The 24063-nt window shown below is 41.2% G+C and overlaps 2 protein-coding genes and 1 pseudogene across 3 annotated transcripts; 1 reads left to right on the top strand and 2 right to left on the bottom strand.

Annotated features, from left to right (window-relative positions):
- Nucleotides 1-223: 223 nt before the first annotated feature.
- Nucleotides 224-5504, top strand: LOC124003735 (specifically androgen-regulated gene protein-like). Its single transcript, XM_046312282.1, has 3 exons — nucleotides 224-381; nucleotides 577-772; nucleotides 851-5504. The coding sequence occupies exons 1-3, from the start codon at nucleotides 277-279 to the stop codon at nucleotides 2071-2073; spliced, it is 1524 nt and encodes a 507-aa protein (XP_046168238.1). The 5' UTR covers nucleotides 224-276; the 3' UTR covers nucleotides 2074-5504.
- A 4346-nt stretch (nucleotides 5505-9850) lies between these two features.
- LOC124004179 lies at nucleotides 9851-19225 on the bottom strand (annotated as a pseudogene).
- A 132-nt stretch (nucleotides 19226-19357) lies between these two features.
- LOC124003755 (SH2 domain-containing protein 5-like) lies at nucleotides 19358-24063 on the bottom strand. Of its 2 annotated transcripts, none has more exons than XM_046312307.1 (10): nucleotides 23561-24063; nucleotides 22805-22910; nucleotides 22544-22624; nucleotides 22141-22215; nucleotides 21894-22040; nucleotides 21582-21782; nucleotides 21246-21438; nucleotides 20720-20825; nucleotides 20270-20429; nucleotides 19358-20152 (listed from the first exon to the last, which is right to left on the bottom strand). In XM_046312307.1, the coding sequence occupies exons 2-10, from the start codon at nucleotides 22853-22855 to the stop codon at nucleotides 19961-19963; spliced, it is 1206 nt and encodes a 401-aa protein (XP_046168263.1). In that variant the 5' UTR covers nucleotides 22856-22910; nucleotides 23561-24063; the 3' UTR covers nucleotides 19358-19960. The 2 variants fall into 2 exon arrangements, with proteins under 2 accessions (XP_046168263.1, XP_046168264.1); XM_046312308.1 differs by having other exon boundaries at nucleotides 23594-24063.

Raw genomic sequence — 24063 nt, 5'->3', positions numbered from 1 at the left:
GTTATGTAAGGAGATCTGACTGTGATACAAAAAGGTTTAGAAAGGTGTGTGTGTGTGAGAGAGTTTGATAGGGAGACAATAGATTATGTGAAACGGATTATAATAATTGATTAGCTAAGTTTTATTTGTGGATAATTAGATAAGAACATGTGAAATAGGAATGTGTGGTATTATCAAAGTACCCAAGTGTAATTAATGTTTTGTATTTATTTTTAACAGAGAGAGAGAGAGAGAGAGAGAGAGAGAAAGGTTTTCTACTACTCCTTCATCCTTACAATGCCTAAGAGTGACACATGGCCGGGTGGTGTCGCCATAGAGACAATGACTGGCATGGACAGCGCAGGCAGCTGTGACAGTGTTATCAGCATGAACTCTGGATTTGTAAGTACATTTGTTATCCTCACATTTCTCAAGTTGTATTCCTGAACCCGCAAAATAAGTTTTGCTAAATACATTTTATTACAAATGACTGCATCTCACATAGAACTAAACAGCTCAGAATGAACTGAATTGACAATACCTTAAGCGTGTTGTGGGGTTTTAAGTGTTTTTAAATTGGTCTTGTGTGTCTTGCAGAGTGACGATAGCTTTGAACACCTGTCTGCTGAGGAGAGGGCATGTCTCATGTTCTTGGAAGAGACCATAGAGTCCCTAGAGACTGAGGAGGACAGTGGACTATCCAATGATGATCCTGACCGCCTGCCCACCCCTGGCAATGTGGCCACCAAGATGGCCCACCTCTCTGCCTCCATGGGCCAAAACAAACTCAACAGTGAGTGACCTGCCCAGGAGGGAATTAGATCCTCTTGAATATCGAAAGCATCTAATGAGAATTTTGTTTCTCTTTCAGATGTATCAAAATATCCCAGAGAGCAGAACGGTTACCTGGTTCCTACTCCATTCATCCTGGCCAACAGCACCTCCTGCATCCTGCCAAAGGCTAGGCCAGGCATACCCCAAGATAAGGAGAACTCTCTCTCAAAGCCCCAGGTCACTGCCTTGGACAACATGCCATGTCAGGGCAACCACCCTTGTTTACCCCCTGAGGTCAATGTTGTTGTGATTCCCCCTCTGTCAAAGCTCAAAGACTACCCTGGTCAGAGACCACCTACTTCACCCAGAGGCCCTCTGTCCTATGAAGCCCTAGTGCAGCTGAGGAAGAGTGCCTCCATGAAGAGAACTCCTCAAAGTCCCACAGCTGAGACCAGAGACTGGAACAGGCAGCCCTCTGCGTCAGACATACCCATTCACCCGCATCATGGAAGCACACCCAGAGGCTGCTCAGTCACCCCATCCCAGGGGATACTCCCCCGGGAGCCCAGCAAGCACAAGGCCAGTCCTCCAGTTGTGTTCCCAAAACCCCCCAAAATCCCTTCCCACATTGCTGTGAATACCCAAAGGGATACTGCTAACCCCACTACGACCTCCAGTGCCCCTTCCTTGGGCTCATTGCCCAGGGACAGGCGTTTGTCGGACCCACAGAAGGTGAGAAATGATGCCTTACAAAAGCTGGGGCTCCTGAGAGACAATAATGAGTCCCAACCTGAGCATGTTACGCCACTGTGCACCCCCAAATCTCACTCCTCCTTGGAACTAACTTCAGCCCGTGTGGGAGTCAAATCTCCACCTCATGGTAACCCAACAAGAAGCCAGCCCTCAACTACCTCCCAGGGACCCAGAGAATCTAACAGCAAGCCAGTAAAAAGTAGCAGCAGCTTCCTCCATCGCTCTAGTGAGGAGCAGCTCACCGCCCCCCTCTCACACCCGTCCAAACCCAGTGGGGTCAAAGCTGCCACCCTGGAGCGCTCAGGGGTGGGGCTTGGGAGCTACATGGCCGACCATGGGATACATCCTGATCCCCGCTCTGCCACCCTGGACAGCCAGAGGAAGGGTGGACGTTGCACCCCATCTGCTCTCAACAAAGCCTCAGAACAGGTGAAAACAACCCCCACTGCTCAGCCAGTGTCCCCCCTCAAGACCCTGCACTGCCCAGGCTTCAGTGTGGTGATGATGCCCAGCATGGGAGAAGACAGACGAGAGGCACTTAGGAAGCTGGGGCTGCTGAAAGACTAGGCCCGGAGAGAAGGCAGCCAAGATATCTGCCCAGTGGATAAACAGATATACAGAGGGTATCAAATGAAACAGACTTCCACCACCAGGGAAGCAGAAAAAAGTGGGGATTGAACCGATTTCTGTAAATATTTTGAGCATTGACAATGCTGGCTTTTCAGGAAAGACTGGCCTCTTTCTTCCATTTCTCTCTTTAAGAGAGTAATTTCATTTAAATTATTTGAATTCCATTTTGTTCCGTTTTATTCTTCTTCTGTCAGCTCAATATAAACATTGCACAGTTTCTCTAGCGATAAAGCAGATCAAGCCTGAACTGTGTGAAGCCTGAACTGAACTGTGTTGGGAGTTGTAGTTTCCAACAGGCCAATATTCTACATAGTTAAGTGCAGAAAACATGGTAATTAACTACAATGATGATAATCCATTGCGCCTACTTGTCCGTCTGTTTCTTTTATGCCTGTTACGTTGAGTTAGTGTGTGGCAGACACAGAGGTCAAGAGAAGAGACAGAAGAATGCTCGATCAGAAGGGATAGAGAGTAGTTGCTTCACGAGTTACATCTACCTAAAAATATTTGATCTAAGTATGCCTTATTTACTTTGAAGAACTACTAAAATAGTGATTAAGTCAGACAGCATATAGGCAGCAGCTCTATATGAACCGAACCGACTTCAAAAAAGCACTAATTTACTGTTACCGCAATTTAATTTTCATGTCAGTTGTTTAACAACATTATATTTTTACATTGTTTATAAATAAACAAAAATACATAACTAAAATGTATTGGTTATATAAGTATTCAACCCATATGTTATGAAAAGCCTAAGTAATAATTCAACCACAAAAACCAGAGAGGTTTTCCAATGCTTTGCAAAGAAGGGCACCAATTGGTAGATGGTAGATGGGTAAAAAAAAGCAGACACTGAATATCCCTTTAAGCATGGTAAAGTTACTATTTAGGCTTTGGATGGTGTATCAATACACTAAGTCACTACAAAGATACAGGCGCCTTCCTAACTGAGTTGCCAGAGAGGAAGGAAACTGCTCAGGGACTTCACCATGCCAATTGGGATTTTAAAACCGTTACAGAGGATAATGGCTGTGATAGGAGAAAACTGGGGCCAGATTAACATTATTGTAGTTACTCCACAATACTAACCTAAATGAAAGAGGGAAAAGAAGAAAGCCTGTACAGAAAAATGTGTCAAATGAATTCACTTTTTGTTCTGAATACAAACCGCTATGTGTGAGGCAAATCCAACACATCTCTGAGTGCCACTCTCCATATTTTCAAACATGGTGGTAGCTGCATCATGATATGGGTATGCTCGTAATTGGCAGGGATGGGACTTTTTCAGGATAAAAAGAAATGGAGCGGAGCTAAGCACTAGTAAAATCATAGAGGAAAACCTGGTTAAGTGTCCTTTCCACCAGAGACAATTTCCCCTTTCAGCAGGACAATAACCTAAAACAAAAGGCAAAATATACACTGGAATTGCTTACCAAGACTACATTGAATGTTCCTGAGTACAGTTTTGACTTAAATCGTCTTGAAAATCTATGGCAAGACTTGAAAATGGCTGTCTAGCAATGATCAACAACAAACTTGACAGAGCTTGAAGAATTTTGAAAAGAATAATGGCATAATATGGCATAATCCAATTGTGCACAGCACTAAGGGGCCGATTCGAACCAAAGTTAAGCGCGCGTAAATTGAACCCGCTATTCATTTGGTGAAGATCTAATAAATGAAGGTGTGGCGGATTTGTGTCTACAGATATGGCGTATTCTGATCTTGATTTAATTCCCTAATAATTCCACCACATTTACACACGAGAAAACCATAAATAAGGTCTAGCAAACTGACCAATTCCAAGTGGAAAAAGCATCTACTTAATTTTTTTCCGATAGAAATAATACTATTTTCCATGCAATGTAATTTACAACTTGTTAAGAGCTATTGATAAGATCTAGGTAAATGAGTAATCTGTTTGGCTAAGGGAATTGTAAATATAAATTACACTTGTTTTAGATCTATTTTACCTTATAATCGCTGGAGACAAATGTGAAACCAGTCATATGGCAGCAAAAAGGAGCATATCAACATACCCACGGTAAAGTTTATGAATTGTTGTGCCATTATGCAAAATGTCAATTGTAAGGGCTTTTAACTTGCAGGAATGGGCACTCTCGAATGTGTTAATTATAGGCTACCCAGACTTTCTCTGTTTCCTATTTCTAGCATTTTAATAGCCACTATCAGTATTGTCAGTAGGCATAATAACCACACATATTCAACTGTCAATTTCCTGTTAGTTCCCTTCAGATGGTAAAGCCTACATTATCATTCCATTTAATTACATTGTTTAGTTTACCTTCGTTGCTTCCTCTGTATACGCCGTCATGGCCGTGAGGTTGTTGCTGAAGATCATTAGTGACAATTGATGATACTGTATATAAAAATAAATGTATGCTAATTAATTCATAATGGAGCATCGTGCAGACCAAGCCGTAAGGGTTTGAACCTGGCTGTGTCACACAGTTCCATGGTTTGTGTTCCATGGTTTGTGCAGGCAATAGACGAGGGTATAGCCTACTATTGTACACTATTCTCCCTATTGTAATTCTACTGTATATACAGTAATCTTTCAACATTATCATGGATTGAGGAACTGAATGTGACAATTTTCAGAATGAATTAAACCACCATTTTCTTTCTTTTGTGCGTAAAGTCTCTCCAAACCTGTTTTTTGTGATTCTAAAGTATTTTCCTTAACCTAAATCATCTGCAAGATCAGAGTATTTTTTAATCTACCAATTGGTGCTGAAACAAAGAAGAATATGCATATATTTAGATGGCTTTCATTCATTGATACCTAATATTCTGAAGCCGTTCTCTCGATATATTCTAGTGAGTCTGTCAACAAAATTCAAACTTAAATGTACACTGACTTTAAAGGGGTGGCTTAAGATAAATGTACTGAAAACCCTATTGAATGAAAACTCCACGAGAAAATCTGTTGGCCAGCAAGTGGGAGGATTTTCAGGGGTTGAATTCAATTTATTCAGAGCGCACAAGGCAGCCATACCTGCAGAGGTATGTCTGAACACCAAATACTGAGAAGTATTTGTATTTGTATTCCTAAGTATTTCCTAAGTCTGAATCGGCCCCTATGAGACTTACCCAAGAAGTATACCCAAACGTGTTCCAGTAATCACTGCCAAAGGTGTTTCTAAGATCCCACTGGGCAAAATAGTTTGAACCCCCCAAAAATCTATGTGATAACATTGAATCAACGTGGAAAACGAATTGGATTTGCAAAAAGTAATCAATGCAAGGACATTTTGTTTATATATTTGGAATTCACAAAGTTGACAACTCCACCAAATGTAAATCAAAACTGACGTCTGTGCCCAGTGCGGTGTATTGTCTCAGGGGGGGTGAATACTTATTTAATGAAGATAGATTTGTTTTAAATTTTAATTAATAATAAAAAAAATTAAATGGAATTTTTATTTCACTTATTTCACTTTGACATTATTTTGTGTAAATCTTTGAAGATTTTTTTTTACAATTAAATACATTGTAATCCCACTTTGTAACACAATAAAATACGAGGAAATCCAAGGGGGGAATACTTATGATAGACACCTTAACTTTAACAGGCGTATCATATTTGTGTCATAATTGCTGTGTAACAGACTGCATTCGTGGTTGAGATGTGAACGTATTTGATCATACACTTAAACATGTTGGACTATTTTGTGTCAGATGACCATTTCCTTTCCATTTTTTTCCTGACTGAGCTTCCCATTGTTAAATTACAGCCATTTGTTTTTCCTCCAACCCTCACAACCCAATCAAAGAATAGGTTTTGTACAAAAAGACAAATAATTATTTATACAGGTACTTTCCACCAGCTTTACCTTTCTCTGCCTCAGTGCACCCTCCTCTCATCTTACAGACTAGTCATACTACTCATTTTACACATGCCACTTTCGCAATGAGACAGCCTACTCAGCTGTCTGTGTGTTATCGGATTATCTTGGATTGCACCTCTATGTGAACCTGTCCTACTGAACAGACCAGTGCTTTCTTTTCTGTGGTGTTCATTCCTAATGTCCAAACAGCTCTTTCATTTCATTAAACAGTTTCAGCGAGAGGTCAGTATCTTATATACCCTCTACCTGGAAATGTGGTCACAACATCACTGTTGCTATGGTTCCACTTCAGTGTTATCTCTTCGTGAGGTATTGTTGTAGTGGAGCCGTATCCATGTCTGAGTGGAGTACTTTGCATATGATGGTGTCACCTCTCTCAACTGAAACGCCTGCCACCGGTCAAGTCATATTGAACAATGGATGGAAAAATCGATCCATTACGCAAGTGTGAAACACAATACAGAGAAAGAAAGAATAAATTATTTGATTAATCGATCTTCAGACTAAATGGACACCCCCCAAGTGATGTTCCATTGTGATGGCAATTTACAGTATGTGGTTAGGGATATTAAAGGGATAGTTCACCCAAATTAGAAAACCCTGTAAACAGTCTATGGACAAGGTATGACAGCAATCCATGCTTTGGTTGTGTTTAACTGGTTTCAAATGCTAACCGTTTTGCATTTATGGCACAAATCCAATGCAAGTCATTGGTACCTATAGTAGTATTTCCATGTTTCATATCCAAATCATCTTAAAGTATCTACAAATGTATTGTGTAACTCAATTAAATTAGTTAAAGATGTCGACATGAAGCGTGGAAAGGCTAATGTACAGTGTCTTCAGAAACTACTCACACCCCTTTACTTTCCACATATTGTTGTGCTACAGCCTGAATTTATAATGGTACAATTTCGATTTTGGGTCTCTGGCCTTTATACAATACTCCATAATTTTTTTAAGTGGAATATTTTTTACAAATTTATAAAAAAGTAAAAGCTGAAATGTCTTCAATATGTATTCATCCCCTTTGTTATGGCAAACATAAATAAGTTCAGGAGTAAACATTTGCTTAACAAGTTACATAAGTTGCATGGACTCACTCTGTGCAATAATAGTGTTTAACATGATTTTTGAATGACTACCTAATCTCTGCACCCCACGCATACAATTATTTTTTAAGTCCATCAGTCGAACAGTGAATTTCAACCAATTTCAACCACAAAGACCAGGGAGGTTTTCCAATGCCGAGCAAATAAGGGCACCTATTTGTAGATAGGGTAAAAAATAAATAATTAAAGGCAGACATTGAATATCCCTTTGAGTATGGTGAAGTTATTAATTACACTTTGGGTGGAGTATCAATACACCCAGTCACTACAAAGAAACAGGTGTCCTTCCTAACTCAGTTACCCGAGAGGAAAGAAACCGGTCAGGGACTTAACGATAAGGCCAGAATTTTATTAACCTTTATTTAACTAGGCAAGTCAGTCAAGAACAAATTCATATTTACAATGATGGCCTACCCCGGCCAAACCTGGACAACAATGGGCCGCCCTATGGGACTCCCAATCACGGCCGGTTGTGATAGAGCCTGGAATCAAACCAGGGTTTGCAGTGATGCCTCTCGCGCTGAGATGCAGTGCATTAGACTGCTGCGCCACTCAGGAGCAGCAGGGACTTTAAAACAGTTACAGAGTTTAATGGCTGTGATAGGAGAAAACAGAGGATGGATCAACAACATTGTACTTACTCCACAATACTAACCTAAATGACAGAATAAATATTCCAGAACATGCATCCTGTTTGCAATAAGGCACTAAAGTAAAACTGCAAAAATATCTCAACGTCAACAGTGAAGATCCGACTGGGATGCTGGCCCTCTAGGAAGAGTTCCTCTGTCCAGTGTCTGTTATTTTTCCCATCTTAATCTTTTCTTTTTATTGGCCAGTCTGAGAAATGTATTTTTCTTTGCAACTCTGCCTAGAAGGCCAGCAACCCGGAGTCACCTCTTCACTGTTGACGTTGAGAATGGTGTTTTGCGGGTACTATTTATTGAAGCTGCCAGTTGAGGACTTGAGGCGTCTGTTTCTCAAACTAGACACTAATGTATTGTCCTCTTGCTCAGTTGCCCCCCGGGGTCTCCCACTCCTCTTTCTATTCTGGTTAAAGCCAGTTTGTGCTGTTCTGTGAAGGGAGTAGTACACAGCGTTGTAAGAGATCTTCAGTTTCCTGGCAATTTCACATGGATTACCTTCATTTCTCAGAACAAGAATAGACTGATGAGTTTTAGAAGAAAGTTCTTGTATCTGGACTTTTTGAGCCTGTAATCGAACCCACAAATGCTGATTCTCCAGATACTCAACTAGTCTAAAGAAGGCCAGTTTTATTGCTTCTTTTCTCAGGACAGCAGTTTTCAGCTGTGCTAACATAATTGCAAAAGGGTTTTCTAATGATCAATTAGCCTTTTAAAATGATAAACTTGGATTAGCTAACACAACCTGCCATTGGAACACAGGAGTGATGGTTGCTGATAATGGGCCTCTGTACGCCTATGTAGATATTCCATTTTAAAAAATCAACTGTTTCCAGCTATTATAGTCATTTACAACATTAACGTCTACACTGTAATTCTGATCAATTTGATGTAATTTTAATGGATAATATAGTGATTTTCTTTAAAAAACAAGGACATTTCTAAGCAACCCCAAACTTTTGAACGGTAGTGTAAATCGGCTTGAAAATCTATGACAAGACTTGAAAATGAATGTCTAGCAGTGATCAACAACCAACTTGACAGAGCTTAAAGAATTTTTAAAGAATAATGTGCAAATAAATGTTGTGCAATCCAGGTGTGCAAAGTGCTTAGAGAAATACCCAGAAAGACTCACAGCTGTAAATTGTTGCCAAAGGTGATTCTAACATTCACTTTCAGAAGTGTGAATACTTATGTAAATGAGATATTTTTGTGTTTATTTTCAATAAATTAGCAAAAATGTCTAAAAACATGTTTTCACTGTCATTATAGTGTATTGTGGATAATGATAAAGAGAAAAATGAATATTTAATAAATTTTGCAGCCAATCTGTAACAAAATGTGGAGAAAGTCAAGGAGTATGAATCCTTCTGAAGGTACTGTAGTTGCCATTGACTCACATTGGATTTGCGCCATAAATGCTCACAAGTTAACATTTGAAACAGTAGACAATTTAAACAACCAAACATGGATTAATGTCATACCTTGTCCATAGACTGCTTACAGGGTAAGGAAAACAATGTCATTTGGGGTTAACTAACCCTTTCAACTTAAATTGTCAATGCTATTGAAATTTGACATTTTCAGAAAAGGTCAATTCAATTTTACTGCCAAATAAGTCCGGCTCAGATTATTACAACCAGGGAAGAATCAATTCAGGTTGTCTGTGTCACTCAGCTCCCTGGAGGTCACAAGGTTGCTCCACACTCGTCTTGTTTCCAGACAACACGTCATTGACACGTCTTTTTAGAGGACAGGAAACCGGAGGCTACCCTCCACCGTCATACATGGCCCGTTAACACTGCTGCTATGACAACACCACCCTGGCCCCAGTGCATTTGTGGAGTCATCCAGATTGTGTGACACTGAAACTGGTCTGACATGTTTGCCTCTCAGATCTTATTTCTTAGCCCTGATGCTGAAAGACTGAAGATGACCTTCCTGTTAGTGATGCTCAAAAACAAATATTTTGCACAACCAGACATGTATTCTGGGAAGTGAAGTAGTATGAGACATGAAATGAACAAGATACACAGAAAGCTACATAAAAAATATTGTATTAACAATTACAGTATATGAGCAGCAAAAACCACAACAGTGATAAATATTATATTCAAGGTTGGATAAACCATTGTATCACAGAATTAAGAGTCACTGCAAGCACTATGGTGTGGCATTATCTTCGCTAACATTTAAAAAGGTGCAAAAAATAATAATAAACACCAGAAGCATCACATTGCCAGACCAAGTGTCCATTTAAAAGTGCCATTAAATTGCTGGTTACTGAAAGTTCAATAGTGAACTACTAACAACCTGGGGTCAATCACAGTGGATGAATGAAATACTCTACCTAAACAAGCCAATGAATTGTGAGGTCTCTAGTGGTCAAAAAGTGTGGCAGGTAAAAATGGATAGACTGGGGGAGGTGGTGACAGAGTGCCTCTGTAGCCCAGGTCTCTATGTTCAGCTTTTCTTCCTCTTCACCTTGCCATTGGCTGGGGTGATCCCCAGTGACTCAAGGCGGAAGGGGAAAGGGAGGAGAGATTCAGGGCTGAGTGAGGGGCCAATGTTGGAGCCTCTGGAGGTCAGGTGAGGCGTACCATTCCTCTGGGGTGCTGAGTGAACTGCTGCATGGGAAGAGGTCATCAGTGGAATAGCCACACATGTAGGGCAAATTATCTTTTGAAGTTAAGCAGATAGCAGGCTAGATCTTTTGAATATTTCCAGTAACTGGACTAAAACTATTTTGTATTAGCAAGCAGTACATTGGTATGATGTGGTGTTATGATTGTCACATTTTATTTGAATGTTGATTCCAAAAGTATCTGAATTGTATTATTTTATTGTCTATTCGAGGAACTTTCCCTTTGGTCTGCACACATTAAAATTCCAATGAATAGTTTGACTGTTTTTCTGTTAACATTAACTGCACCTCAGTCACAGTTGTGGCTCAACGCCCAGCAACTGGTTGACTCTCTTAGGCTTGAAGTAGTTGCTGGAGAAGTTCTCGCTGTCGCTGCGGTTCATCATCTCTTTATATACTGATTTCATCGTCCTGCACAAAACAGGCAACGATGAAGGATCATAAACATTTTGCTTTGTTCCTCATATCCCATAGGGGAGGTAAAAAAATATAAATGTGTTTAATAAAAATAAAAGTACAAACTTGAAAGAATTCTCCTGTGTCAGCCGCTGAGCTCATGCACACAGAGAGCATCTGAGCTGAAGGAGCTACTGCTGAAAGAGAGAGAAGGAACACAACAGAGGATGAGAAACCAAAACAGGACGAACCATCCATGTAATCACAACATTGAAAATCTAAATAAAAATAGTCCATCCACTGAAAGATTAACATTCGTTCTAAATCCAAAGACATCTTCACAACATCATTTCTTCCCCGGTCCTACACCTGATAGCAGGGCTGTTTTCTGCACCAACATGTCAGGCAGCCTCCAGGTGACGCTGTCGTCATCCCAAGTGACCTCCGTCCGCAGGCGATCCAAGTTGCTGTAGTTGCAGTCACGACGGACCAGAGGGGCCCTGCGCTCTAACAGGCTCTGTAGCAGCTTGCCCTCCCCCTCCAGCCTGCGGATTGTTGCCAGGTAGTCATTCCTCTCGTTCAAACTCCGCCTGCAAGTTGTGGATCTCCAGCTTGGCCACCTTCAGCTGTGGCATCACATCAGGAGAACACCACAAAATGACCATACAGACTTAAGTCTGTCACAGTACATAATGTATTAACAGAATAGGCAAACAATACAAATGCGTGACAGAAATGTGGTACAGGAACAAGCATGTTAGTAGATAAATCATTAATCTGGCATTTATTTTCCATGAAGATGTGTCCCACCTTGCCCTGGGTGTTCTCTAGGAGTTGACTCTTAGCATGGACTTCCTCCTGGATGGAGTCGTAGACATTGAAGATCACATTGTCACTCTCTTCACCATTCTCTGCCAGGGCCAATCAGCTGCTTCTTCCTCTGATCTGCCAGGGTATTCCTCTGTCGGTGTGCTGTAGCCTGGAGACAGGACAGGGCACCAAGCCACACCACTGGACATGATGTTATATAAAAGGGAGTGTGTGTGAGTGTGGTAACTCACCTCTTGAGGACATGCTTCTGGTCCAGAGGGCCTGGGGTACCAATTGGAGGAGAGTCTACATTCTCCTACCCCTCAGACCCTGTCTGGACACTGGTCACCTGGCAAGATGCATGTGTCTGGCTCACCCACAAGAAGAGAAGTTACATCATTAAAGGGACCGCCCTACTCAGATGTGTACTACTACAAAATGCATGCATAACCGGTTACCCACAAGTACTGGGAACTTGATGCATGGGTATCTTGGCTAGGACTGGTTCAAAATAACTAAGCTCATGTGCAGTGACACAACATCATTCCTCCTCAAGAGCTTGTTTAATAAGGATGGAGAGCTCTGACACTAGACAATTAGAAAACAAGGCTTGATATCCTGTAATGTACTAGAGCACTATCTATACACCTGACTGTTAAAGTTATTTATCTTCAGAAAATCTGTCTTATTAATATCCTCGGCTATGGTCGTCTGAGTGAAATTTGAATTGGTTGGAGTTTTGAACGTAGACAGGGATGTCGTAATGGTACCAGCAGTGGTAATAGAGTGCCCTCTGCTGGTCTGGGACTTTTCCAGATTGGACAGCTTGGTCTCATATTTTTTTTTTAAGAGCGCAGGACAGCAATGTCCTCCTGAAGCTTGGGCTTGGACTCCTGCTCTGCATTATACTCAGCCTGAAGCCAGGCCAGCGTCTCCTCATACTCCTGAAGCTTGGGCTTGGACTCCCGCTCTGCATTATACTCAGCCTGAAGCCAGGCCAGCGTCTCCTCATACTCCTGAAGCTTGGGCTTGGACTCCCGCTCTGCATTATACTCAGCCTGAAGCCAGGCCAGCGTCTCCTCATACTCCTGAAGCTTGGGCTTGGACTCCCGCTCTGCATTATACTCAGCCTGAAGCCAGGCCAGCGTCTCCTCATACTCCTGAAGGTCACAAATAGGTTAGTTGAGCTCCTTCTGCTAAGCAGCTTCAGTTAACTTCTTGTGGAAGTTAACCCACCTCTTTAATCTTCTCCTTCTCTGTAGTACTGGACTGTGGCCTCGATGGACCAGCGGAGGGCCCTGCAGACAACTGACCATCCAGAAACACTGATTAAAATAGGACCATGGAGAATAATCAAATTTTAATCTAGCACTTTGATCTTCTATGTGCAAACTCTTACTCTCAGCGATTAGACAAAGTGTGGAGAAAAGCATGGTGCTCACATGACAGGTTGGTATTGCCCAGCTGGCCAGATATTAAGGCACATAGCTGCTTGATTTCCTCCGGGTACTCTCAGAGCAGGGGATCTTTGTGGTCTTCGTTGATGCGGGGCCTGTTCTGGATGCTCTTGGCCCTCTTGGCGTAGCGCAGGGTGCTCAGGCTCTCCTCATAGTTGTTGTCTGCAGGCCACCATTGGGGTGCTAGTGTTCCCTCCCAGGGAGTCCTGCAACAACCGGGTCAGCTTGGAGTCTCGGTAGGGGATCTGTTGAGATGACGTTGCCTAGAGCTGACTGGGACAGGTTGATCTTGGTGGCCTCACAGAGACGTTCCCCGGTGGTACCCATCTTAAACTGGCGCTCGCTGCCAGCCAAGTCCAGCAGCACAGGTGTTTTCCTAACTGACATGTTATTTAATTTCAGATATATACTGGAGATGTCCAATAGTTCACGAGCTGGTGCTACTGCATGTAATTCACCATAATCAAGTTGTGAAAATGTAGTAGGATTTATTGTAGGCCTACCTCAACCAAAGGGTCAATTATCTTGTTGTACATCTGCTCAGTGTTTTAGACAATGAAGAGGCTTCCATCAAAGGTGAATTGTTTTGGTGGCTCCTCCTTCACCCCTGGCTTCCTGATGAAACACTGACAGTGACTCATCTCTACGGATACCACCGTCTTACAATTCAACATTTGCTCCCTATCATTCATCGGCAGACAACTGACCACTACCTTCACTGACTCTGCAGCCATTTTTGCCTCAATCTTCTTGGGGTGTCTGATAGACACACATACTGGTGACAAGCAAGGCAATGCCTGATTAACACCGTTTGACACTGGTAGCCAATATCAAAATTAGAGTCAATCGTTAGTTGAATCCTACAGACGAAGAACCATATATGTGAGAATTTTTCCATTTTAAGACAGTTATTTTTCCATTATTGTGTGTACCACATTAGGTGTTTTATGGTTGACAAATAATTCACCATACCCATATCTTCCAACAATTGATATTTTTTTATTTAAAAAAACACTTGTTTTATTGCCGTTTTAATTTTTAGAATGTGGAAGAACAGTATATCTCGTGATGATTTCAGTTTGTGGAAGAACAGTATGTGACATTTTGCATGACTCTTGCAAGATGTCCTTTTTTAACACCTGATGTTTTAAGTACAGATGCCCTTCATGTAAGTAACTTAAATGCAATATGTAGTTAATTTGTATGGAGGTTCATTTAAAGGTGGTCTATCAACTTTAGCACTGATTACTTTTCTTGAAAGTTGAGTCATGAAATCTTAGTCTCATTTAAAATGAAGTCCTCAATGTGAAGATACCATAGAATAACTACAAAAATAGAATACAATTCAATCAAAACAAGCACAACTTGTACATATCAAATATGGATCAATGTGATGTGCCAATATGCATGTCCATTATGCAGGTCCCTAAGGTCAATATTACAAAACGTTCAGAAAACCATTCTCTTTGCGTTTAACACTATGATCAGCAATTCAGTTTTGAAATGCGTTAAACCCATGCTAAAGACAAGAAATGCCCTTCTGTACTGAGGAGCAGAGCACTGATGGACAGAGGACTCTCATAAGTATTAACTGCTTAGAGTTAATGATACATGTGGTGAGAGACATACTGTATATGGTAATGAATAAAAAGAGGGAATCAAGATCAAATGAATACTCACATACTGTATGTGATGACTTTTGTTTTTAATTCATTCCGATTAAGAAAAGTTCAAATGATCACACACAAAATAATTCTCAACAGAACACATTGTACATAACATTTTCTACACTAGGAACATCTTAAAATTAAATTAATTCAATATATTGTGCTGGTTCAAATCATACACATTGATTCACATAGAAAACACCTACTATACATTTAATTTCCTACAATAGGGGTGACATGAATCTGAATACATTTCAGAAGACAACATATTATACAGGTTCAGGGGATCAAACTCACAGAAAAAACGGTTAATTACGTAGCTTGGTTTAACATCAAATGATTCACTCTGCAGTGATTTATAAAAAGAGCGTGCAGCAGCTGGCAAGTTGTTGAGCATGGTCATCAGATCTTGGTACTTGTTTTTTTCTTTGATGGGCAGAGGACTCTCATATGCTCTAGGATAGTGGCTTGCAAAATAGGGAGGTTGAGGTGTAGCTCCTTGTTTTGGTTTGGAAATCAGCCATGATTTCCATCCCTCAAATAGACTGTAGCTCTGTCTGGTGTACAGATTCCAAGGATGCTCAACTGAAATTAGAACAGAAACATTTTAAGTTCCTGACATCAATAAACAACTTTCACAGTCAAGCATTAGGATATTTTATTGTTAGAACAACATGTTGCGTGTTGATGGGATGTTAGTAAACTATTCTCTGTGCAATACTTGTGACTTTTAACCACCTCACTGAGGTGATCTGTAGTCCAGCTGGTCGCTTGAGGACAGAATCTGGGAGGTGCCTTAAGTCTTCACATTGCATCCACATAACCTTGAATGGTTTTACTGGTTGTGCTTCAAGTATCATCTTTGAAACATCATCAGTTGTATGAAGGACTGACACCTTGCGCCTCTTCACGATGGTGGCAAAAGATCCATCACAAGGAAGAAAAGGATGACCAGAGACCATGAACTTCTGCTCAACTTGGGTAAAGTAACCCATAGAGACGAGCATCGACATCAGATTGAGCATCCATCAGTTGTTATTCTGCCCACAGCATCCGTCACTGAAGATGATCAACTTGCGCACCTCTGGTTTGGTGAGTGGCGTGAATTTTGTCTTCACCCACTTCAATATGCATGACCCTCTGTGTGTAATCCCCTCATGCCAAACACACATGTATGCAGGATCTTCTTTTCCAAGTTCCTGGATGCAAATGTTAAAATTTGACAGCTGCCGCTGGTAGTGGACATCAGAGTGGGTCAGATTAGGGGTGTACATCACCCCTATTAGGGGTGTACATCACCCCCTGTAGATCCACAGAAATTACATGGAAGTCAGCATGGCAGTGGGCTTTAGCCCACTCAGTGTCACTTTGACGCTGTGTGTAGGCCTTTTCGATGGTGCAACTCACTTTCAACTGCAATCTTCCTCTTCTCCTCTTCAGATGTTGCTGCTGACATTTTAGTGAAGAATGCGTCACATTTCCCACAGGTGTCACTCCTGGGTTGGCCAAAATTGAGACTCTGCTGTTTGAAAATGTCCCTATAAACCCAGAATTTTGCAGATGATGTGGTATTCTTCTCTTTGTAGAGTCGGTACATTCGCAACAAATTCAGATCAGGGCTGAGGTATTCTCTGTGCACATCCCCCTTCATCTGAGAGTAGTGGTTCTGGGTTCTTGGGAAAGATAGAATGTGCTCCTTGATGCCCTCTTTCACTGTAGCATGTATCCAATGTGGCCTGTAAGGAGACAACAAGATGTTGTTAAACTTGTATTCTCTCAATGGTCTAGGGACCTGCCTTAAGAGTGCAACTGTGTCGCTATAACCGGGGTACAAATCCCGGTCACGCCATTGCCGTTTGTGGATAGGGGGTCCTGTAGGGCGGCGAGAATTAGGCCAGTGCCGTCCGGTGGGAGGGAGGGGGAAGGTAATCGGCACTCAGTCCTCAATGCTCAGGTTGTAGTTGGACAGCTTAGTTACCATCATTTTGTTTAAAAGTAATAAACATTTTTATATTTCTGTTTCAGAATTCGCTATTCATCCATTCGATACTCTATGTTAATGTTTAGAAGATTGTTTAGAGCACTGCTATAGTGAAATAATCCAGGCTGGAATCCATAGCGTATTACCTATTGCTATGCTTCCATCTTCTAAAGGAGACCTAGCCTCAATAGCCTGATCTGGTGACCCTGCAACCTCACCTGCCTCAGCTTGAACTCCTAACTTTTCCTGAACAACCTGACCAAAACAATTTCTTTTCAATTAGCAGGTTATTAAAAACTAGTAGAGAATACAATACGTTTGTAATTGGTATTCATATAGACATTAATTCACATTTTCACTTGCCTGAAGACGGTTGTTGGTTAGCTGGAACACAGACATGAAAGTGACCTTGCACACATTCAATCTCTGGCCTGCGTGCTGTACATCGTTTGTTTCCGTCTCGGTTTCACCTCATGCTGCAATAAAAATTGACAATGATAAATTCAGAATTTAATATACTGTAGCACATTCAGGGTATTGCGTGATCAGGACCTCCTGTCATGTTTTGTCTTATATTGTCTTGTCATTTTGCTTTTCCTTCTGTTCGTTTTCCCCCTGCTGGTCTTTTTAGGTTCGTTCCCTTTTTTCTCTCTCCCTCTCTCTCTTCTCTCTATCGTTCCGTTCCTGCTCCCAGCTGTTCCTATTCCCCTAATCAATCATTTAGTCTTCCCACACCTGTTCCCTATCTTTTCCCCTGATTAGAGTCCCTATTTCTCCCCTTGTTTTCCGTTTCTGTCCTGTTGGATCCTTGTATACTGTTCACCGTGCTGTGTCTTTGTATCGCCCTGTCGTGTCGTGTTTCCCTCAGATGCTGCGTGGTGAGCAGGTGTCTGAGTCTGCTACGGTCAAGTGCCTTCCCGAGGCAACCTGCAGTTCATTATCGAGTCTCCAGTCAGTTCTCGTGATTACGAGTGAAATTGTTTCTTATGCTTTATTTACCGCTCCGATTTGTCTAGGAGTATTGCTATTTCCTTAAACTGGATTAAAGACTGTTTTCACCAAGTCGCTTTTGGGTCCTCATTCACCTGCATAACACCTCCATCTTTCACACACTCCCAACCTACACACAGAATGAGTTTGTATTGCACCATTGTGTAACATTCCACTTTTAGAGTTATCGTTAATGTACGTATCATCACTGTCAGAGTTCAACTATGCAAGTGTTCAATATAGCTATTATAATAATAGCCGTTGTCTTATTTCTAACCTGTTCTAAGTCGGAGAGAATCAACGATTGTTGTTTCTCGTATGGGACAGTGTAGAAACTGTTGAACAGATGCAGCTTACGCTCATCAATCTACTTTCCACAATCCTTTCTGCACGTCGTGGAACACGCTTTTCCCTGCAGTATTCAGTGTAACGTTACATACAGTATAACTAGCTAGCTACTGTAGCCATGTCGAATCATCCGGTGGATGGAGAAAAAGTAGCCAACTATGTTTCTTCTATAATCTAACAACATTTGTAACGAACTAGCCAACGAACTGTAGCTAATGTTTTCTCTATAGTTACAAATGAGACAACCCAGAACATACATGTTAGTTACTGTACTCTATAGCTAGCTAGCTTGTTTGATATACGGTTCTTCCACATACCTCTTTTGGACAGCTTTTCACAGTTTTTTCTTGATCCTTACGATTTGTATAGGGTTTTCCCGCATCCCGTAAATCTTCCTTTGCATGTCTTTCCATTATTTTAGTTTGTTTTACGTTCGTTTTCCACATTTCAGCGATTTTCATCAGCAACAGAAAAGTTGTGCGCTTGTCCGTCCATTCTGAGTGGTGCACATAAACGGTTATTTCACGAGTCTATCTTTAAATTTAAAATGATTGTTAATTAGCGCGCAGAAAGCTTGTGAAACCGGTTCACTATAGAAAAGGGTGTCCAATAATGATTTTTCATATATATATATATATATATTTTTTTTTTTTAAATCTCACATATATGGTTCTTCGTCTGTAGGATTCAGTTGTTGAATCCATTACATCCAGCATTGTGCAAACTAGAAAAATAAATAGCTAGCCTACTGTTATTTGGAAACTAAAACAATTCATCTAACTAGCAGCCATGACAGACCTTTACAGTTGACATGCTACAACTGAAGTGATCAGAATAACACAAATCTAACCTGTTGATCTGGTCACAGAAGCATGACAGCAAATCAGAACGCTAGCTAACTAAGCTAAAGACCGTAGCTAGCTTGCCACATTGGCCAAGCCTCAAAGCAATCAAGTTCACAACCTGTACCAGCTAACCTGCGAGACATGTCAGACCGTTAATTGGTTGGAATAATTTCTTGTCAAATAAATTATCCACGTGCAATAAAAACGTAGTATTTGCAGATGGCATCATGTCGTCCAATGAATACAATCCGTGCTCAAAAACAAAAGTATACGCAAAAAAAAAAAAAATCTCGCTCTGTCGGTTCCCTTCCCACCGCGTTCCAAGGCAACCATACACTTGATAAAACCACGTCATGTGTGAAAATTGCCAATAAAATGTTTTTGCTGCCCATCGTCTTTCCAAAGAGCCAAAATTGAAATCACTTATTGTTCCTCCTAAAAACAGACTTAGATCAAGTTAAGAGGTCTGTATTTATGCATAAAATCCGGCAATGCATTATGCATAACCCAACAATAAAAAAATTGCCTCCACTTTGTGGTGTAAAGTGAGTCATGTACCATGTTCTCACAGAACATCTTAAAACATACCGTGAAACAGACAGCATAACACGAGGCATACAGCTTAACACATACAAAAACAGAAAATCCCTCCAATTTATATACACACTAAATTCCTAAATTTAAAAAAAAATGTATACAATTTCAAAACGTAGGGGAAGCTAACATAGAATATACATCTCAAACACACTGACTTAAAAAAAAAAAAAAACTACATCATAGGCGAAGTGCCAACATCTTACTCCACACGCCTTACATTTATCTAAATATACGGCTCTGCTCCACCCTTGCGATCAAACTTCCCTTTAGCAGGTGAATTGTGATAAACATTACTTATCACAAATCTCAAAACAATAAAAGTAACCTAAATGAAGCACAGAAGTGAATGAATTGCATTGTATTTAAGTGCAAAGAAATGAAAGGTGTCAGTCTAACATGTTGTCAGTGTCTCTTAGAGAATGGGATACATCAATCAATCCAATGTTCAGAAATTACTTTTAAACCCATTGCTTCCTCTGGTTATATTCTGCATTCTTTCTTTTGAGGCTTTGGTGTGCCTTGCCAACATTCTCCTCCCACTCGTAGCAGTGGTTTACACGGGCACAACTCAGAGGAAAGTCCAGCTCCTCCTTGAACTCTGTGTAGTGCTCTATCAAAGCAGCAATGGTGCAGAATTCTTGTTGGCAGTTCTAGTAAAAAAACATAAATGACTTCATAGCTACACATTGAACATACATTAACAAAGAGCTTAAATTGGAAGTTAAAGAAAGTTTATGAAAATGGAATGATTGACCATGACAGCTCACCTCAAGCAGGTATGTCCCTTTATATGTGTTGTCTATGAGGTGGGTGATGAGGCCAGAAGAGAAACGAATGATGAGAGAGCCACAGCCAGGTCTCTTAGGATGCGGGCACAGGAGGTACGAGCCCAGGACATCCTCTGCAAGCAGGGAAGAGCTGCTGTCACTGTAGCACATGGGGGGTGAAGACCAATGGTAGCCCTGAGATGACTCACATGACTTTCATCAAGCAAACACACCATAAAGCACACAAGGAACTGTTCTGGGATAAGTGCGAGTCGGGTAAACGTGGCTCAGTTGTTAGAGCCTGGTGCTAGGAATGCAAGGATTGTGGGTTCGATTCCCGCTGGGACAACCCTATGCAAAAAAAATCTATGCACAAATGACTAAGTCACTTTGGATGAAAGTGTCTGCTAAATAGCATATATTATTATAATAAAAGAGAGGGGGACTCACGTGGTGATGCCAGCCCAACACCACACCGCTTGAGCCAGAGCTTCTTCTGTTTCAGCAAGGCTCGGGGCCCGGGCTCTCCTCCCTGGCATTTTGTCCTGCCCCTTTCCTGTTTCACATACAAGATAAGAGATTCCTTAGCATCTTGGAATGATCACAATTCAATATGTCCCTCAAGGGAAATGTTTTTTTTTGTTGCTTTGGATAACCTCCAATCCATTTCCATTCCACCTCAAGTTGAATCACTGTGGAGAAACTTACTGATGTGAGTACAACTACCGTTTCAAGGGAAATAAAACGTTATAACATGTTCACTTTAAAAATGCGTGGTAAAAAGCTTTTAACGTTACAGTAATCAGAACCCTGTGAAAAAAGTGCCTACAACCTGCATGTAATGACAAATCAATACCATGAAAAATGTAGCCTACACCACAGACGTTGAGTGAGTGCCCATCACAAAGCACTAAGGGTTTGCATTACCTAATGAACTGTTTCACTCTTGAAAGAGCTCTCTGCACACTTAGCCCACCTTGTGGAGAATTAAGCCGATCCTGGAGGTGGCGTTGTTTGTGAGGGGTATAAGTGAAGGAGCGATAGGCCCCTGAGCGCAGTACTTTGTTGCGGATGGCTTTCTTGCGCACCAGGGAAGGAGAGGTGATGACGTTTTCTTGGATGCTTGGTTGTTCCTCAGTTGTTGCGCTGTTGTTCTTCAATGGGAAGACCTACAATAAGGACCCATAGAAAGTGTTAACAGGTCAACAGCTAGGCTAGCACAATGTACAGGGTTCAGCTACACACACACACAAAAAAAACATTATTTCACTGTGCTTTCACAATTCAGTTAAAACAAACAGGTTTGACTGACCTTTTCCCCTGGGAGTAAGCCCTGAGTGGGGGCCCTTCTGAAGGACACAAGGGCGTTGACACTGAGAGGGAAGCCCTGGTTGAGGAGGGAGGGGGTACAGTTGGGCAGTGGGCCTGCAGACTCAACTTGAGCCTCCTCTGGGTGCTTCTCCAGGTAGGACAGCTGGAAACAGCGGCACAGCAACAGGTTCAGGAACTGGGCCTTGGAGGGAACACAGAGACAAATTACACAATAAACTGCAGCTTAAAGCCATCACAGAGGAATTCCATTGACAATCATCTTGGGAGACAAAGATCTAACGCTGGTTCTTACTGCTCTGGCATGACTAGCCTTGAAGAGGTGGCAGTATAGTTGGGCATCAGGGTTGCCTGGGTTGTGGGAAACAAAGGCGAATTGGGCATCCGAGGGGTGGGCGGTGGAAAGGGAGATCCTTCGTAGAGCATGGGCCATGAGGATAGTCTACAGACAAGAAAAGTTTAAAAAAAATAATGTTGATGTAGTGTACACAGCTCGAACAGCAATGATACATGTGCTTTGCTCTGAGAAGGTCAACTCTTACCGTCTCATCTTCATCATACATCTTCACACCTTTGATGGAAAATTTCAGGGACACAGACCTCCTTTTCTTGCATGTCTGTGAAAAAGTTCAACACCTCAGGCAGGCACATCCTTCCAGTCTCAAGTTTTTGCGGGGGCCAAAACAATATATTCTTCATATTACAGTTTATCATTGTTGTTCTAAACCCACTGCCTGCAAGCCATTGTTAAAGTCATGTTAAATGTCTCATTTAAATTGGCTATAAAGATATGTCCACCTATTGCTTTCATGCCCTTTTTGTGGTTTGAGCACCTGACCACGAAGAGGTATGTGCACGACCCCATCTCCACCATAAACATTTGTGAACAGTCAAGACTTGCCTTAAAGTACTGCTGCTTTCTAACTTGTTATTACCAGTACCTACTTTGAGAGACTTGAGCTGTGTGTGCAACTGCTGCATCTGATCATCCAAACAACAGTCATCCACAGGAAAGGAGCCAACATACTTCATAAAGAAGAAAGACTTCATGTTACACATACTATCAATTTTAGATAGACATCATGTAATGTAACCAGGTGCAGAATACAAGGGAAGAGTAAAGGCAAATAGGATTTCTTCCTCTTGGGAAGTACTTTTATATCAAACAAATAGTACTTCCATATGGGAAGGAAAAATATGGCTTACCTCAGCTGACCTTGTAACTGTGCCATCATCCCTGACTGGTGTCTCACCCATCCTTATCACTCCGGAGATTTTTGTCCTGCTGTTTCTGGAGGACTTATCCCGAGTGCTGCGGGAGCAGATAGCATTGTAGTACCCAGCAATATAAACATTGGACATGTCAACAACGTTGCGTCTGGTAGTGTTATTTTACCCATGGGAAAATGCTTTGGTAACCAGGAGGTAGTGATAAAAAGAGCTGTGAACGCGAAACTTTCAATTTAAGCAAGACACATGTGTTATGGTAGACAATAAGTCTACAGTAATTTCAAAAACTCGAAACTGTCAGATCTACAAAATACGTCTGAGCTAATACTCTATAAGAGGAACAGGAGCTCAAGCAGTACACCTTTTCAGGTGCCGATAATCAGCTCCTGTCCAAGTCAAGCACTAGATCTAAACCATGTCCTCGTGAATTCTGAACATTATATGCGCACCTGCAATCGAATAGATTGTTGCGACGGTTTCGTTTGAATCGTCGAATTACAACCCAAACATTGTCAGAAGCATACTCTTAGCCCTACTGGTTTGGATTTCGTCACATTTCAAAATTAATTCCATATCCTTCAGACTATTATTACAGCAGTCAGAGCACGCGGGTGACACCAATTATTCTGTTGTATGAACCGCCAGAGCAAACATTTACGCACGGGTGAAGTATTTCTAACCTGCAGGCGCAAGTTTGGTAAACATGTCAACAAATGAATTAGAATAAAATACCTTAATTTAGTTTCAAACCAACGCTCTTCTCACCTCCGCACTCGTACTCCGGATCTTCTGCCACAGTTCCAATTCCAAACTCTGATTTCCCCTCCTACTCAAGGTTGCTTCACCTTATCAAGCTGACGGGTCCGTGTACATTTCGTTATTTTGATTTCCGAATAAAAACGAAGAATGGAAAAACGCAAAACGATTCCGTTTCTCAATTGTTTCAAAATTGTACATGTAATAATATAAAACAAATAACACAATATATTAAATGTTTGTTTTTAGTTTTGTCCAAAAATATATACATATTTTACAAGTTACAAGCTAAGACAAAATGAGATGTCATATTACTTTATTCTAATAGCTAGTGCTAGCAAGTGCAAGCCAAACAAATTAGAAAACAAGTTGATTTCTGATTTTCAAATGTAGTTTTTCCATTCTCAATTTTGATAACGAAATGTACACGGACCCTGAAGCCCACAGAGCAGCGTATTTCCCAACTCAATTCAGAAAAG

Source organism: Oncorhynchus gorbuscha, linkage group LG18 (genome assembly GCF_021184085.1).
Source record: "Oncorhynchus gorbuscha isolate QuinsamMale2020 ecotype Even-year linkage group LG18, OgorEven_v1.0, whole genome shotgun sequence".
NCBI lineage: Eukaryota > Metazoa > Chordata > Actinopteri > Salmoniformes > Salmonidae > Oncorhynchus > Oncorhynchus gorbuscha.
Note: the sequence above shows the minus strand (reverse complement) of the source record. Positions and strands in the feature narration are given on the sequence as shown.